Consider the following 15,569-nt stretch of genomic DNA (forward strand, 5'->3'; position numbering starts at 1 on the left):
TTCTTTCATCATTTCTGTTGTTGGACTTACCTTCACTTTTTGAAAATAAGCTTGTATAATATAAGTCTTTTGTTTTAATCTAATAATTTTGACAATTCCAGTAAAGGTAAAATTTATAGTATAAAATACAGGAAGATATAAACTTTATAAAGGACACTGACACAATTAAAATTTTTTTAAAAAACAACTTAAAACATGCTTAAAACATTAGCACTCGTTGGTCTTAAAAGTGCTTTCTTTGTATTTCTCCCATGGGATCCAGGGAACTGGGCAAGGGAAGCTCTGGCTCTTTCCTTCCATCCCCAGGGGACCACAAGCCTCAGCCGATAGAAGGAAGAGAGGCTTGGCTCAGTAGCTCTGCTGTGCAATTGAGCGAGACTGGCAAAGCAAGCTCTGCCTCCCTCCCTTTCTTCTCAAGGGAGGAGCCTCAGCCAAAGGAGAAAATAGAGGCTTTGCTATGTAGTTCTTGTGTGATTGAGCAAGCCTTGTGTAGTGTATCGGACTCAGCGCAAGCGGCGCGCGACCCGAGCCACCCTCGGGTCGCCGTGCGCAGCGCGGGAAAAGCCACCGCCAATCCTGACCAAGGGCGGGAAGTTTAACTGGCCAGGATTGGGCTGGCCAGCGAAGGGGATGTTCCGGGAGGCATGTATATATTAGCGGACCCGGCCGCGTGTTAGTTGTTGCGTGTGATGTACCAGCCAATAAAGACCTATGCCTTCACCACGTCTCGTCTCCCAGTACATTACACTGGCGACGAGGATGGGATCTAGATAGGTCCGGCCGCCCGAGGGGAACCTGACCGGGCCGGAGACGAGGAAGGCGTGAGACCGCAGGATCGCACAGCCCGCCGCCACCATGGCGAGCTCTACGGCAACGACGGGCCATCTTGCGGAATTCAACCCGGAGCACCCCGAGAGATGGGAGACCTACACAGAAAGGGTCGAGTGCTACCTGCGGGCGAACCTGATCGAAGATGACGACAGGAAGAGAGACGTCCTGCTGAGCGTCTGTGGAGAAGAAACTTTCGAGATCGCAAGAGGCCTCTCCGCTCCAGCTAAGCTGACCGAGAGGACCTACCGGGAAGTCGTGAGACTCCTCACGGGCCACTTTTCGCCCCAACCGTCCATCGTCGCCCGCCGATTCCTCTTCCACAAGAGGGACCAAAAGTCGGGGGAGACAGCGGCGGTCTACCTGGCGGCCCTTCGGCAGATCGCCGGGAACTGCAATTTTGACAAAAGGGACGAAGCCCTGAGGGACCGTTTCGTCTGGGGCCTCCGAGACGAACGACTGCAGCAGAAGCTCTTCGCTAAGGAGGAGCTCACGCTACAACAAGCCTTCAACGAGGCGACGGCGTTCGAGAGGGCCACCAAGGCGTTCGGCCAGCCACGCGGCGAAGCAGTCCACCAAGGAGAAACAGAGCTGGAAGACCGAGCAGAGGAAGAAGCGTTTCAGCTCCGGAGGCCTCAGAGAACGGACACACGGGCCCCCGCGAGACAACGAGCGACGGAGAGGGCCACCGCCACCACCGGTTCCAGGTGCGCCAGCTGCGGCGACCCCCACGAGCGACGGGACTGCCCGTACCGCAACCTGGACTGCCGCAGCTGCGGAAAGACAGGCCACATCGCCCGGGCTTGCCGGGCCAAGAACAGCCGCCGCCAACCGTCAGCGCATCACGACTCCCTGGACACACACACGACGGCATCCACCAGTCTGCAGGTATTGAACTTGCCCCTCTCGGCCCCAGACAAGGTCAAAATGTCGGTCCTAATCGAGGGCGCCCCCTGCATCATGGAAGTAGACTCGGGTTCCTCCATCTCTATCATTTCGGAGGAAACCCTCAAGAAACTATGTCCCCGCCGCCGCATCCAAACGAGGCCAGCGGACTTCGTACTGAGGGACTTTCAGAAGAACCCAGTACACATCGTGGGGTGGGCCCGGGTGCATGTAGAAAGAGGGGGTTTTAGGGGGCCCCTAGACATCCTAGTGGTCAAGCGCCAACTGACCACACTTCTCGGGTTGGCGTGGTTCAATCCACTGGGGATCCAGCTGGTGGGGGTGGACCACTTGCAGGCCAGCAATTTCGACGGGGTCTGCCGGGAGTTCCCCGAGGTCTTCGACGGGTCCTTGGGGAGCTACAAGGGTCCGCCCATCACTTTACCGATAGACCCAACGGTCAGGCCCATAAGGCTTAAAGCGAGGCGCGTCCCGTTCGCCCTTAAGCCTAAAATAGAGGCAGAACTGGACCGCCTAACAGCCCAGGGCGTCCTAGAACCTGTAACATATGCGGAATGGGAGACCCCCATAGTAACGCCAGTCAAACCCAACGGGGAGGTTAGGATCTGCGCTGACTACAAGTGCACGATCAATAAGGCGCTGCAAGACAACCCCTACCCAGTCCCGGTGGTTAGCCACGTCCTAGCAGCACTAGCCGGGGCGAGGGTTTTTGGAAAGCTGGACTTAGCACAAGCATACCAGCAACTGCCGGTCGACGCTAAGACAGCGGAGGCGCAGACGATCGTGACCCACAGGGGCGCGTTCAGGGTTAAACGGCTGCAGTTCGGGGTCAGTGTAGCTCCGGGAATATTCCAGAGTATAATGGACTCTCTCTTGAAAGGGATTCCCGGAGTTCAACCCTTCTTTGACGACGTTTTAATCGCCGCCCCCACCGAAGGAGAGTTCAGCTGCCGCCTGCGAGAGGTCCTCAGACGGTTCCAAGCGGCGGGGCTGAGAGTCAAAAAGGAGAAATGTTTGTTGGGTGTTCCGCGAGTGGAATTCCTGGGGTTCGCCGTGGACGCGGCTGGAATTCACCCGACGGCGGACAAGACCAGGGCCATAGTCCAGGCCCCTGCCCCCAAATGCAAGGCAGAACTACAGAGTTTTTTAGGATTATTGAACTTTTATCATGCATTCCTGCCACACAAAGCCGCCGTGGCGGAACCTTTGCACCGCTTGTTAGATAAACAGGCCGCGTGGGTCTGGGGTAAACGCCAAGCCGCGGCGTTCCAGGCAGTGAAAGACCTCTTGGTCTCTAACGCGGTACTGCATCACTACGATGAAAACCTACCCCTGATCCTGGCTTGCGACGCCTCCCCCTACGGAGTAGGAGCGGTCTTAGGGCACCAACTCCCGGACGGGAGAGAGGCGCCGATCGCTTACTACTCCCGGACTCTGTCCCCTGCCGAGCGGAACTACGCCCAGATCGATAAGGAGGCCCTGGCGATCGTGGCGGGGGTGCAAAAGTTCAACGACTACCTCTACGGTAGGCGTTTCACCATCGCCACTGACCACAAGCCGTTCCTCGGCCTCCTAGCCCCCGATCGTCAGACCCCCCAGATTCTGTCACAGAGGGTTTTAAGGTGGAACCAGTTCCTGAATTCATACACTTACGCACTGATACACCGCCCCGGTAAAGCAATGGGTCACGCAGATGCCCTCAGCCGCCTGCCGCTACCCATAACGGACCCAGATCCCGCCCCGGCACATGGGGTGATGCTCATTGAGTCGCTCCCCGAGCGCCCACTGCACGCGGATGAGGTGGCTCGGGCGACTGGGAGAGACCGCATCCTCGCACGGGTCAGGGACTGGGTGGGAAGGGGGTGGCCCTCGGGCAAGGTGGAAGAAGCATTTCGGCCGTTCGCGTCCAGGAAGGACGAGCTATCGACACACAAGGGGTGCATACTCTGGGGGAGCCGGGTGGTGGTCCCCCCCCCCTGCGCAGACAGGTATTGGAGGATCTCCACGAGACCCACCCGGGCATCGTGAGAATGAAAGCCCTGGCCCGGAGCTACGTGTGGTGGCCGGGCATGGATGACGAAATAGAGGGGTGGGTAAGAAGGTGCCAACCATGCCAGGAGTCCAGACCCAATCCGCCGTCCGCCCCGGTCCACAGGTGGGAGTCGAACGGGCGGCCGTGGTCCCGCCTCCATGTGGATTTCGCGGGGCCGTATCAGGGCCAGATCTTCTTTATACTTGTGGACGCATATACAAAATGGCTAGAGGTAATCCCGGTGGCCTCGACCTCCACCGCAGCAGCAGTCAGGGCGCTCAGAAGGGTCCTCTGCACACACGGGATCCCTGACACCCTGGTGACGGACAACGGCACGGCATTCACCTCCCGGGAATTCCGGGAGTTCACCGACCGGTACCTCATAAGGCACATAAGGTCCGCCCCATTCCACCCAGCCACCAACGGCCAGGCGGAGCGCATGGTGCGGACCACCAAAGAGGCCCTCGGCCGTATAGTACAGGGGGATTGGGACCACCGCCTCTCAGCATTCCTGTTCCACAACAGGATCACCCCAAACCCTGTAACCGGTTTCAGCCCCGCAGAACTGCTCATGGGGAGGAAACTGACCACTCGTCTAGATAGGTTACACCCGGACCGGGCGCCGGATGTCCGCGGGTCCCCCGAGGTCCGGGAAGCAGTGAGAGGATTCTTTCCGGGCGACCCCGTGTATGCGAAAAACTTCGCAAGCGGCCCCGAGTGGTTGGCGGGAAGGGTTCTGAGGGTGACAGGCTCCCGGTCATACGAGGTAACCACCGCCGGAGGCCAGGTGCTGAGACGGCACATCGACCAGCTGCGCCGCCGCACCCTACCCGAGGAGGCAGAAGAGGCAGAGAGTAGGGAACCGCCAGCAACGGAACCGCCAGAAGGGGCCCCGCCAATACAGGAGCTACCCGCGTATGAGGCCCCCGCAGCCGCGGGCCCAGAACCGGAGCCAGCACCCGACCCGGGCCGGCAACAGCCAGAAACGGCGCCACCCACGTTGGGATCGGGCCCCGCACCAACGGCAACCCCGAGGAGATCAACACGGGAACGCAAGACACCAGCGTACCTACAGGACTATGTAGTTTAAACTAGGAGGGGAGGAGTGTAGTGTATCGGACTCAGCGCAAGCGGCGCGCGACCCGAGCCACCCTCGGGTCGCCGTGCGCAGCGCGGGAAAAGCCACCGCCAATCCTGACCAAGGGCGGGAAGTTTAACTGGCCAGGATTGGGCTGGCCAGCGAAGGGGATGTTCCGGGAGGCATGTATATATTAGCGGACCCGGCCGCGTGTTAGTTGTTGCGTGTGATGTACCAGCCAATAAAGACCTATGCCTTCACCACGTCTCGTCTCCCAGTACATTACACCTTGCAAAGCAAGCTGTTATGCAGAAGGAAGCAAGAGAGAGGAAGAAGGAAGCAGACGACAGCCAGTTGCTCGGGGGCCTGATTCAGCCCCTGGGCCACATGTTTGACACCCCTGCCATAGAGGCCACATTCTAAAGCAGTCATTTTCTCCAGGGGAACTGAACTTTTCAGTCTAGAGATCAGTTGTAATTTCAGGAGTTCTCCAGGCCCCACGCTGCCATACAGAGATGGTAATCATTGTTCCCTCCAAGGCTTAGGATCTAAGCTGAGTTAGTGTGAGCTAGTTCACAGATTTTTTAGCCTCCAACTCGCACATTTTTGTCTTAGCTCAGGAAGGATGGCCCCAGAACACACTAATTAATGCAGTAGCTCACCACTTTCATGCCAGTAGCTCACAAAGTAGAATTTTTGCTCACAAGTCTCTGCAGCTTAGAGGGAACATTGATGGTAATGAGGTTGAAGGAGAAGGCTGAGATGGTAGAATCAACCACTCCATCCTATGTGTGAAGAATTATGGTTTTCAGATTCCTCCCATGTTAATAATTCCTTGTTAAGCAGAATATTCGCACAGCATGCAGAGGTCTATGCTAGAACATTCCCCTTTTAATATGCTCTTTTCACTTTTCTCCTTTTTTTTCACTTGCAAGGAAAGGTCATATTCTTAATGCACTTGAGGAGTATTAAGAATATGACCCCTGCCATATGAAGTGGTATAGGCCATTCCAACACCTCCGTGGAAGGGAGTCAACAGTAGACAGATTGCCTTCAGTTACTGTCTTTGTGCATCATTTTTTAAAAAAAAAAAACAGCAAAGATGCAATGAAGTCTCATTTTGATATTCTGCCTTAAACAAAGATGCTTTAAGAATACCACCAGGAATAATAGCCCTTCCTTCCCTGGCTACATTTTAAGAGCCTCTGATTTGCTTTTGCATAAAACCAGCTGCAACCAGTGGAGGAGGATGAAGCGGCAACCAATGAAGCAGGGAGGCCCATTTGACATACAATGCTGTGTCTATGTCACTGGCCACATGACCCGGAAGTGGCATCATCATGTCCAGGACATCAGGGTGACACTCTGGTATTTTGAGTAAAAACTCTGGTAAATTTGGCTTCTATCAAGAGTTTTTTCCCCAAATACCAGAGCATCACTCTGACGTCCCAGAATTGATGGTGCCACTTCCTGGTCATGTGGGCCACCGTCCCTCCCCTTAATGGATGGATCCCCCTTTGGGGAGAGTAATTTCCCCCATTGGCCAGCTGATTGGCAACAGGGAGGTGAGGCTTGACAGCAGGAAACACCCACCTCCACTTGAAGGTCTGGCAACCCTCTGTATATATATGGTTTTCCTTCCACACCTCCAAATGTCTAATAGAGTTGAGCTGACATGACTGTGGGCCATGCCTGGTGTGGAAAAGGCCAAGCTCTATCTTTTTTTTTTTTTTTAATTACACAAGCAGAGTGGGTGGGAGAGGGAGCTAAAACCTGCCTCCTCCCCAAAAGTGCCTCACACTCCATCAGTGTATGAAGCATTTTCCCCCCAGGTTCCTGTGGATATATCAAAAGTGTCTCTCAGATACGATGCTCTCATTGGCTCCTTAGAGGAGACAGGATGGCCTACAACCATGCTGCTGTAATAATAATAATAATATTTAATTTATATCCCGCCCTCCCCGCCGAAGCAGGCTCAAGGCGGTTCACATAGCATAATATAAAATACAAACATTACAATAGTACAATAATAAAAGCACACTGGTTACATAACAAATTACATATTACAGTTCAATTAGATATATATTATTACATTAAAACCATCTAATTAAAACCATCAAATTTAAAACCAACAAATTAGTTTGGTGCTTCAGTCTCGATGTTACTCATCTTACAGTTTTACGTGACGACGGTACAATAGGTACTACATTAAGAAAAAGCCAGCTGAAAGAGGATAGTCTTTCAAGCTCTTCAGAATTGGGTAAGGCTCCACAAGGCCCGCACCTCTTCTGGTAATTGGTTCCACCAGTGGGGAGCTTATGCTGTTCACTCTGCAAAATATTGAGATATGAGAAACAAAAATGGAGGACGAGGGGGAGGAGGAGGGGATGAGGAGGAGTTGGTTTTTTGTACCCCACTCTTCATTATCTGAAGGAGTCTTAGAGCAGCTTACGATCACCGTCGCTTTCCCTCCCCTTAACAGGCACCCTTATGAAGTAGATGGGGCTGAGAGAGTGCTGAGAAAACTGTGCCTGGCTCAAAGTCATCCAGCAGACTTCAGGTGGAGGAGGAGTGGGGAATCAAGCCTGGCTTTCCAGATTAGAGTCTGCTGCCCTTAACCACTACACCAAACTGGTTCTCCGCTGAGTTCGTATGATGCAGGGGAATCCTTACCTGTCTAATGCTGTACTTCTTGGTTATTCGCAGTGCTCCCTGACCTGTCACAAAAAGTGCTTGGAGAGCCTTCTCATTAAATGCGGTCATCAGAAGTTGCCAGCACGGGTCCCGCTCTTTGGGGTGGACTTCACTCAAGTGCCACGGGACTTCCAGGAGGAGGTGCCGTTCATCGTGGTGAAGTGCACTTCTGAGATAGAAGCTCGTGCCCTGGGAGTGCAGGTAACTCATTCCTTCTATATTCATATCCCTCACAGCTCTGCTCCTGACTGGGTCTTTCTACACTCTGTTTTTACTCCACAGTATTTCAGTAGTGAAGTCATTATGCCTTTGATTCGGATTGCTCTTTCCTCTGACAGGACATGGGAATAGAGAATAGGACAGCATACCTTTAAGAGAAACCAAAGTAGGAATCCTCACTCTGATGCTCTGAGAAAGCATCTTTCAGCTCCACCCCGCCCCCCCATGATTCTGCAAAAAGAAAAGGAAAGGAGGGGGAAATCCTCTTGTCTTTTATATTTACTGAGTCATTCTTATGCTCTCTCCAGTTATTTTAAGGTTTGCCTGTCCAGAAGGACACATTTGCCTTTGGAGAAGAAGTGAAAGAAAACAGAGGGGGAAGGGAGCATAAACCTAAAGAGAGAGAGGACGTTACAGGGGAGGGCAATGGGCAATCCTTGACGATCCTCCAGAGACGTTCTACTAAAAAGAGACCCAGATCAAACACAGAGCTGGAAAAAGATCTGCCCCAAAAGGAGTTTTGGAAACTGGGGAGAAAGGAAGCTGGAACTGGTGTGAGTTCTAGTTGCACAAAATGAATGTAGATCCTACAAGAAATTGCAAGGCAAGACAGAACTGAAGGCACTAGTTAAAGGTCACTTTGAAATGCGCACTAAGATTAAATGGTTAGTGTATGAAGCACCCCTATGAAACTAGCAAATGCATGTGAACTATCCTCAACATGGCTGCCAGAAGCCACCATGGGCCCCTAGATGGAAGTCTCAGTCTGCCCTCCATGACCCTGGTCCAAACCACAGTCCCAAAAACTTCATGTCGCAATCAATCATTAGTGAGTAAATCAGTAAGATATCTATTTCAGTTTACCCTTGTACGTTTACCTAGCACAAAAATAGGGACAAAATGCAGTGTACTGGGATTGATTTTGCTGACTTATCTTTTAAAAAATTACATCACATTTACAAAGAGCCAGGGCCTTCTCTGTGGCAGCCCCACGCTGGTGGAATGAGCTTCCTGAGGATGTTACGGCTCTGTTCTCAGTTCTGCAGGGCCTGTTAAGACTATGCTCTTCCGACAGGCCTTTGACTGTTAAGATTGGAGGCTGCTACACTGAACAAAGTGAACTGACCACCTTGAAGCACAGACCTGGATCTTATGCTTCTGTGGAACACCTGGATGTAACGGTCATGAAGATATGAAATAGGCTGTTTTCTGCCACTACTAAATGTATCAACATATTCAGACCATTTTGATATAGCGCCTGTACTGCCGCTCTGAGCCTGCTTTTTTGTAGCAGGAACTCCTTTGCATATTAGGCCACACCCCCTGATGGCGCCAATCCTCCTGGAGCTTACAGAAGGCCCTGTAAGAAGAGCCCTGAAAGCTCTTGGAGGATTGGCTATATCAGGAGTGTATGGTTTAATATGCAAAGGAGTTCCTGCTACAAAAAAACCCCTCTGTGTATGTGTGTGTAAAAGATGTCTCACCAATAAAATAACCCACTGCATGAACATCCATTCCCTCTCTGTCCTGCCACTATTGTGTCACTGTTGGGTCACAGAGATTATCTTTTAGATTCCAACATCACCATTTCCCATAGACAAGTTGCGCCCTCACTCGGTTATCCTTTTCTCCTCAACGCAGGGCATTTATCGGATCAGCGGGGCCAAAGCACGGATGGAGAAGCTGTGCCAGGCCTTTGAAAATGGCCGGAGCTTGGTGGAGCTTTCAGATCATTCGCCTCATGACATCACTGGAGTCCTCAAACATTTCCTTAAGGCGGTAAGGTGCAGTCACAGAGGCATCCGTAGCGCCCTGTTTCCCTAATCTTGAAAACAGCTCCTCCTATGGCTCAGTCTTCTGTTTTTGGAGAAACTTCTCAGCAATCTAGAGTTTGTTATAATAACCTGTCGATGCAACTGATTGCCATGTTGGCTCCCGAACGGTCGGCACTTCGGAGCTGACTCTACGGGGATCAATCAGTGAGACTTCACCCGCTGAGAACACCGGAGTCGCGCTCCCTGCTTCGGGTCCCCTACAGCTTAGGGTCCCACCAAGGTTTGGCTTTACCAACCCCCATCAGGTCGTTCAGTTCAGAGCTTCCGAGGAGAATCTCTGGGATGCATCCGAAGCTGCCGCGGCACAGACCAGAAGTCCCTTTGCTATTCTATGGCTCAGTCTTTAGTGGACAGTCTGAGCCTACCCAACAACAAATCCCTGAATTTTTTTTTCTTTCTGGAAGGGTGTTATGTATGCGGATCAAAGTATCGACTATCATGAGTGTTCCTGCCAGGCTCATTGGAGCCAGAAGGATTGAGCTTGGGGGCTTGGGAACAATAGGAAGCAGGATCCAAATCCCTGCTGCCCTGCTCCAATCACGAGCCCCCTGCTGGTTTGAATCATCCAATAACATTCTTGCGCGGGAACCCAGGGCTGGATATAGTTGGCCCAGTTCACCAGTCGTCTTAGTACAGACTTATAAAATGCTGTATCTAATAAAGAGCTGATTATCACTACCAACTCGCCTCTTCAATGCGTTGAACCCACTATATTATAGGGGGGAGGAGGGATATCTTCTCTGAGAAGATAGCTGTTGGCAGTGGCCATAGAGTGCCAGTGATCTCACAGCTACTTCCTCAGCTGCAGGGCAAGCCCAGCTTCTTAATTTGAACATCTGACATACATACCAATGAAACAGACACTGGTTTTAAAGTGCCCCCTATGGCAGAGGTGGCCAAACTGTGGCTTGGGAGCCACATCTGGCTCTTTCGTACAGATTGTGGGGCTCCCAGAGGTCAAAGAGGAACTTAATGTAGGTTTATTGTCAAGGAAGCATTCTTAGCTTCAGGATCTCAGCCTCTGCACATTAAGCCCATAGGCATTTCTGCCATGTGTGAAATGGGGAAGGAGTGGAAAATAGGCAGGCTTGCAAGCTCTTTTCCTCTACCATAAAGGTTACCCAGAGACCTAAAGCAGGGGAATAGCGCAAGAGCCAAGGGAGTCACTGGAAGGAGGGATAGAATTAAAGAGGGCAGTGTTTCATAGCTCCTACAGGAGCTGTATTTAAAAACCTTGGTGTCAAGGCAAAGAGAGATGCATAATGATGCAAATGGGGGTCAGTGATTTATCTGGTACATGTGTATTTCCTTCTCCCACTGATGCTCAAAAAATAATTCCCTAACCTTTCCCTGTTGGTCTTATGGGGACTGTTATTCCCAGCTGTTTTTTTAAAAAAGTCTCCTTCTAGCATGGTTGGTTGTAAAGTGCATACATATGTATTTTATCTTTGCATAAGTATTCAGAGTTTTAATAATTACGTGTGTAATATTTGTTCATGTCTTGCTCTTGTGTTAAGCAAGTTTGGCCACCCCTGCCGTATGCTGTTATACATTTACATGTCCATCCCCCATATAATTAATAAGCACAGATTTCCTTACCCTACAGCTGTCCAGTCCTGTGCTTCCATACAAGCTCTACGACGATTTCATAGCCCTTGCAAAGAACTTGCCAAGACCTGAAGATGGGGCAGGAGATGATTCGGAGACACAGGCAGATGCCATCAAGAGCACAAAGGATATGCTGAGCAAACTGCCAGCCACAAATTATAACACCTTACGGCACCTCATCGCTCACCTGTACAGGTAACAGGGGAGCTAGCCCTGGATCTTCTGAGACATGGGTTTTCTAGCTACCAGGGCTGGTTATGGGTTTTTGTGGGCCTCAGGCAAAAATCTATAACAGGACCTCCTTTTCCCCTTGGTACAGCCCCTTTCTCTTCTAGCCACATCCCTTCTAATTGGCTCCTCCCCTTTGGCCCCACCTTTTGTTCTTTAACCACTCCCTTTTCTATTTCAGTTTGCTTACTTAGGTATTGTCATGAACCCAGTGGGTCGCTGCCTTACACTGCCACCACTCTGGATTGATGGTCCCTTGGGAAGGCCCAGAGTACCCTCCCAAGCCCAACCAAAAAATGCCCCTTTAAGCCGAGGAAAAAAACCCGGGTGTGATAACCAGGCAGAGAACACTAAAAAGATAAAGGTTTATTAATACAGGGATGGGTGTTTAAACAAGGCAAGGTGCTTAATAGATATAACAGTGGATAAAGGAAAATGAAAATAAACCCTAACGCAGCTACCTCTACTCCCCCTAGCCCAGGGGTAGGGAACGTTGGCTCTCCAGATGTTTTTTTGTCTACAACTCCCATTAGCCCCAGCCATTGGCCATGCTGGCTGGGGCTGATGGGAGTTGTAGGCAAAACACATCTGGAGAGCCAACGTTCTCTACCCCTGCCCTAGCCTGTTAGTTGTCAGGACCCACAGCCCTTTCCCCCAGGCCGACTGCTTGTGACGCACTCTATCCTCTCAGCCACAGACTGTCCTCCCAGCCTGACTCTGTGAGAGAAAAGAACACAGTTCCACAGCCCACAGTTTATGTATCAATCTCATACAATCCCTGGACACTGATTGGTTACAGCAGGTGCCAAGCATTGTGGGGATTGTAGACTGTATCTGCTTTCTATTCCCACACTGGTCTTTAAGCCCAGGCCTCCCTAAGCCTTGTCTCCCAGTCCTGCACAGATCATGACAGGTATGTAAAAAGAAATCATGCAAAATTTCGCTTTCTTGCTTTCCTTTTATTGCCTTGTATAAAACTATACAACTTAGATGTCATATTGGTATAGCAAATCTATTTATTTTTCCTTTAAACACGAATTGCATAGGGAAACTAACTAACTGAAAGCCAAATCATTTGAGTATCCAGCAACGGTACCTGTAGAGATGTGAAGGCCTGGAGATTTTCTAGAAAGTTACTTCTGTAGGTGCACATAGAAGAAGAGTTGGAAGGTAGTCCAGGGTTGTTATCCAAAGACAGCCAATGGTTAAGCTGTTCTGTTCATCTCCCGCCTTGAAAAACCTACATGGTTTATTTGCAACTTGACAACATTTTACACCAAACAGCTTTTCCCCAGATACCATATCCACTGAGACAGCTGTGGGGAATTTGGTTATCACAGCCGCTACTGGACAGCTCCTGTGACTAGTGGCCAGCAGTTCCTCATCACCTTCTCATGCCCACGTACCATGGGCACTTTTTTATGATTGTGTGAATCCTGACTCTATGGAATCACAAACTGATAAGCCTTACCAACTGCGTACAAAAATGCAGCACCAAACACCATAGATAAAACATACTAAGCCCTACCTTTCCCTCTCCAAGGGTGGCTGAGCGATACGAGGAGAACAAGATGTCTTCCAGCAACCTGGGGATCATCTTTGGTCCTACACTAATCCACCCTCCCACTTGTAACGACCTGTCCATGTTGTGCCTCGTGGAGTCAGGGTATCAGTCCCAGCTGGTTGAGTTTCTCATCCTCAACTACGAGAAGATTTTTGGGATGGATGACCTCCCTTCGACTGGCTTCTGCGAGCGTGAAAATTCCTTGCGAGAAGGAACCGTCAGTGAAGGTCTTCCAGGCCTCACAAGAGAAATGGATGCATCTTTAGAGGTAGGAAACGAGCAGGGAGGGGATCCTCCAATATCTGCCTTCCCGGATTTCCTTATCTTCATCCACATGTCCTGTAGTTTGCTGTGTTTCAAATGATATTATCCATGCAGTTGCCCTGAATACAGTCTTCATTTCTTCACACACACCCCAACGGCTGGCTGCACTTCCTCCCTCTCTTTCTCTTTTGCGCTCTCTCTCTCTCACACGCACACACAAAGCAGCCAAAATAAAGTTTGGAAGCACACACTTTATGGTCTCACTGGGGCAATTTACTCACAATGGTAGTTGTTGAATGCTGTATACTCAACCATGTTCTTCAGACTATCACAGAGAAACCAGAGGTTCTACTTTACTATCTATTTTACACTTCTGAAGGGACTGTAAAACAAACGGAGGGACTGGGTTGCCTCCCTTTCCTTTCTCACAACAACCAGGCTCACACCACCCCCAATCAGATTGGCTCCAGAGATTTAAGGGCACACACATCTTTTGAAAAGCGAGCTGTTCCCAAGCATCTCCTAAGCCTTCCTAGGTAGAAAGGCACATGGGTGGCTGTTGGGGCAGGGCTTCTCCCCTGCTGGCCAGTTGGCTGGGGGTGGGAAGGAGCCTGCATCATCCAGCAAACTGGAAGTCAAGCTGAGCAGTCCTCACAATGCTACAAGCCAGCACTGTAGGGCCACAGAGTTCAGTGATGCAAACAGGGAGCATTATCAGGTCACCAAACGGAGCATTATCAGGTCACCAACTGCATCATCCAGCAAACTTGAAGTCAAGCTGTGCATTGTAAGGCCACACAGTTCAGTGATGCAAACAGTGGACATTATTACGTTGTTGAAGGGTTATTGTTAGTGATGCCTGACCTCCAGGGGTGGAATTCTAGCAGGAGCTCCTTTGCATATTAGGCCACACACCCCTGATGTAGCCAATCCTCCAAGAGCTTACGAGGCCCTTTTTTGTAAGCTCCTGGAGGATTGGCTACATCGGGGGTGTGTGGCCTAATATTCAAAGGAGCTCCTGCTAGAATTCCACCCCTGCTAACTTCACTTCCTGCCACTTTGGGACTGCCTTTGCCTCCTTCTCAGTCCTAAAGGCTCCAATGAGCCAGGCAGGAACACCATTAATTATACACACCCTTAGTTCACACACACAACAATTCCATTCCAAAGGGTAATGTAAAAGGTGGGAGCAACCTCGGGAAAACGTAGAGAGGGAAAATGTTTGCACAGGGAAGCAAGGGAAATCTGAAGGTAGGGGGTGCAGTTGTCACACCGTTCTAAGCTCACATACTTCAGCGCACTTAGATGGACGCAGATCTGCTTAAGACTGTGCTGTTTGGATTGCTCTTCTGCAGCCATGGAGAGTATAAATATTTTTAAATTGGATTTTTTAAAACAAAAGGCTGTAATTACATCTCCCGTCCACACACACACAGATTCTTCCCGTTCCACCTCCCATGGGTTTTGTTGGCTTTGACTGGGTTGTCTTCTTGCTGCAGCAGCAACGCTGACGCAAAGTTGTACAGGGTGTTCAATGCAGACCGGCTCATCTCTGTGGTTTTTCCCAGCAGAAACCCACCTCTGAGCAGCATCTGAATGAGGACGATGGTGTAGCTGATGCCAGCCACAAGCCGTGCACAGACCAAACACACTCAACTGCAAGCAGAGACAGCGTAGGTAAAGTTTTACTCTCTACAGGTCTGGGATTTCCAAGAATATCGGCCCATATTTGGGGGATTTGAAGCTCCCTCATCCCTTTTCAGGGGTGTCATACTCATTTGCTATGAGGGACGGATCTGACATAAATGAGATTTTGTTGGGCCGAGCTATGCTGGGCTGGGTCGTGTGTGTACCTATTTAAGATTAGGTAGCAGAGATATAAACTTTGTAAAGGACACAGACAAACACAATCAAAGATTTGTTTAAAAAACTTAAAATAAAACATACTTAAAACATTAGCACTTGTTTGTCTTAAAGGTGCTTTCTTTATATCTCTCCCGGGGGATCCAGGGAACTGGGCAAAGGAAGCTCTGGTTCTTCCCTTCCTTCCCCAAAGGACCAGGAGCGGGGGAGCCTTAGCCAATAGAAGGAAGAGAGGCTTGGCTCAGTAGTTCTGCTGTGCAATTGAGAGAGCCTGGCAAAGCAAGCTCTTCCTCCCTCCTCCCTCCCAAGGGAGGAGCCTCAGTCAATGGAGAAAATAGAGACTTTGCTGTATAGCTTCTGTGCGATTGAGTAAGCCTTGCAAACCAAGCTGTTAAGCAGAAGGAAGCAAGAGAGAGGGAGAAGGAAGCAGATGTCAGCCAGTTGCTTGGG

The 15,569-nt window shown here is 50.5% G+C and overlaps 1 protein-coding gene across 1 annotated transcript in view; it reads left to right on the plus strand.

Annotated features, from left to right (window-relative positions):
- Positions 1–15,569, plus strand: part of GMIP (GEM interacting protein) — a 104,017-nt gene that overhangs the window by 86,182 nt on the left and 2,266 nt on the right. Inside the window, exons 17-21 of the mRNA XM_060253428.1 lie at positions 7,551–7,739; positions 9,399–9,536; positions 11,199–11,395; positions 12,972–13,260; positions 14,828–14,933. Coding sequence (XP_060109411.1) covers positions 7,551–7,739; positions 9,399–9,536; positions 11,199–11,395; positions 12,972–13,260; positions 14,828–14,933 — 919 coding nt within the window. The remainder of the gene's footprint in view (positions 1–7,550; positions 7,740–9,398; positions 9,537–11,198; positions 11,396–12,971; positions 13,261–14,827; positions 14,934–15,569) is intronic.

This window comes from Heteronotia binoei, chromosome 13, assembly GCF_032191835.1.
Source record: "Heteronotia binoei isolate CCM8104 ecotype False Entrance Well chromosome 13, APGP_CSIRO_Hbin_v1, whole genome shotgun sequence".
Taxonomy (NCBI): Eukaryota; Metazoa; Chordata; class Lepidosauria; order Squamata; family Gekkonidae; genus Heteronotia; species Heteronotia binoei.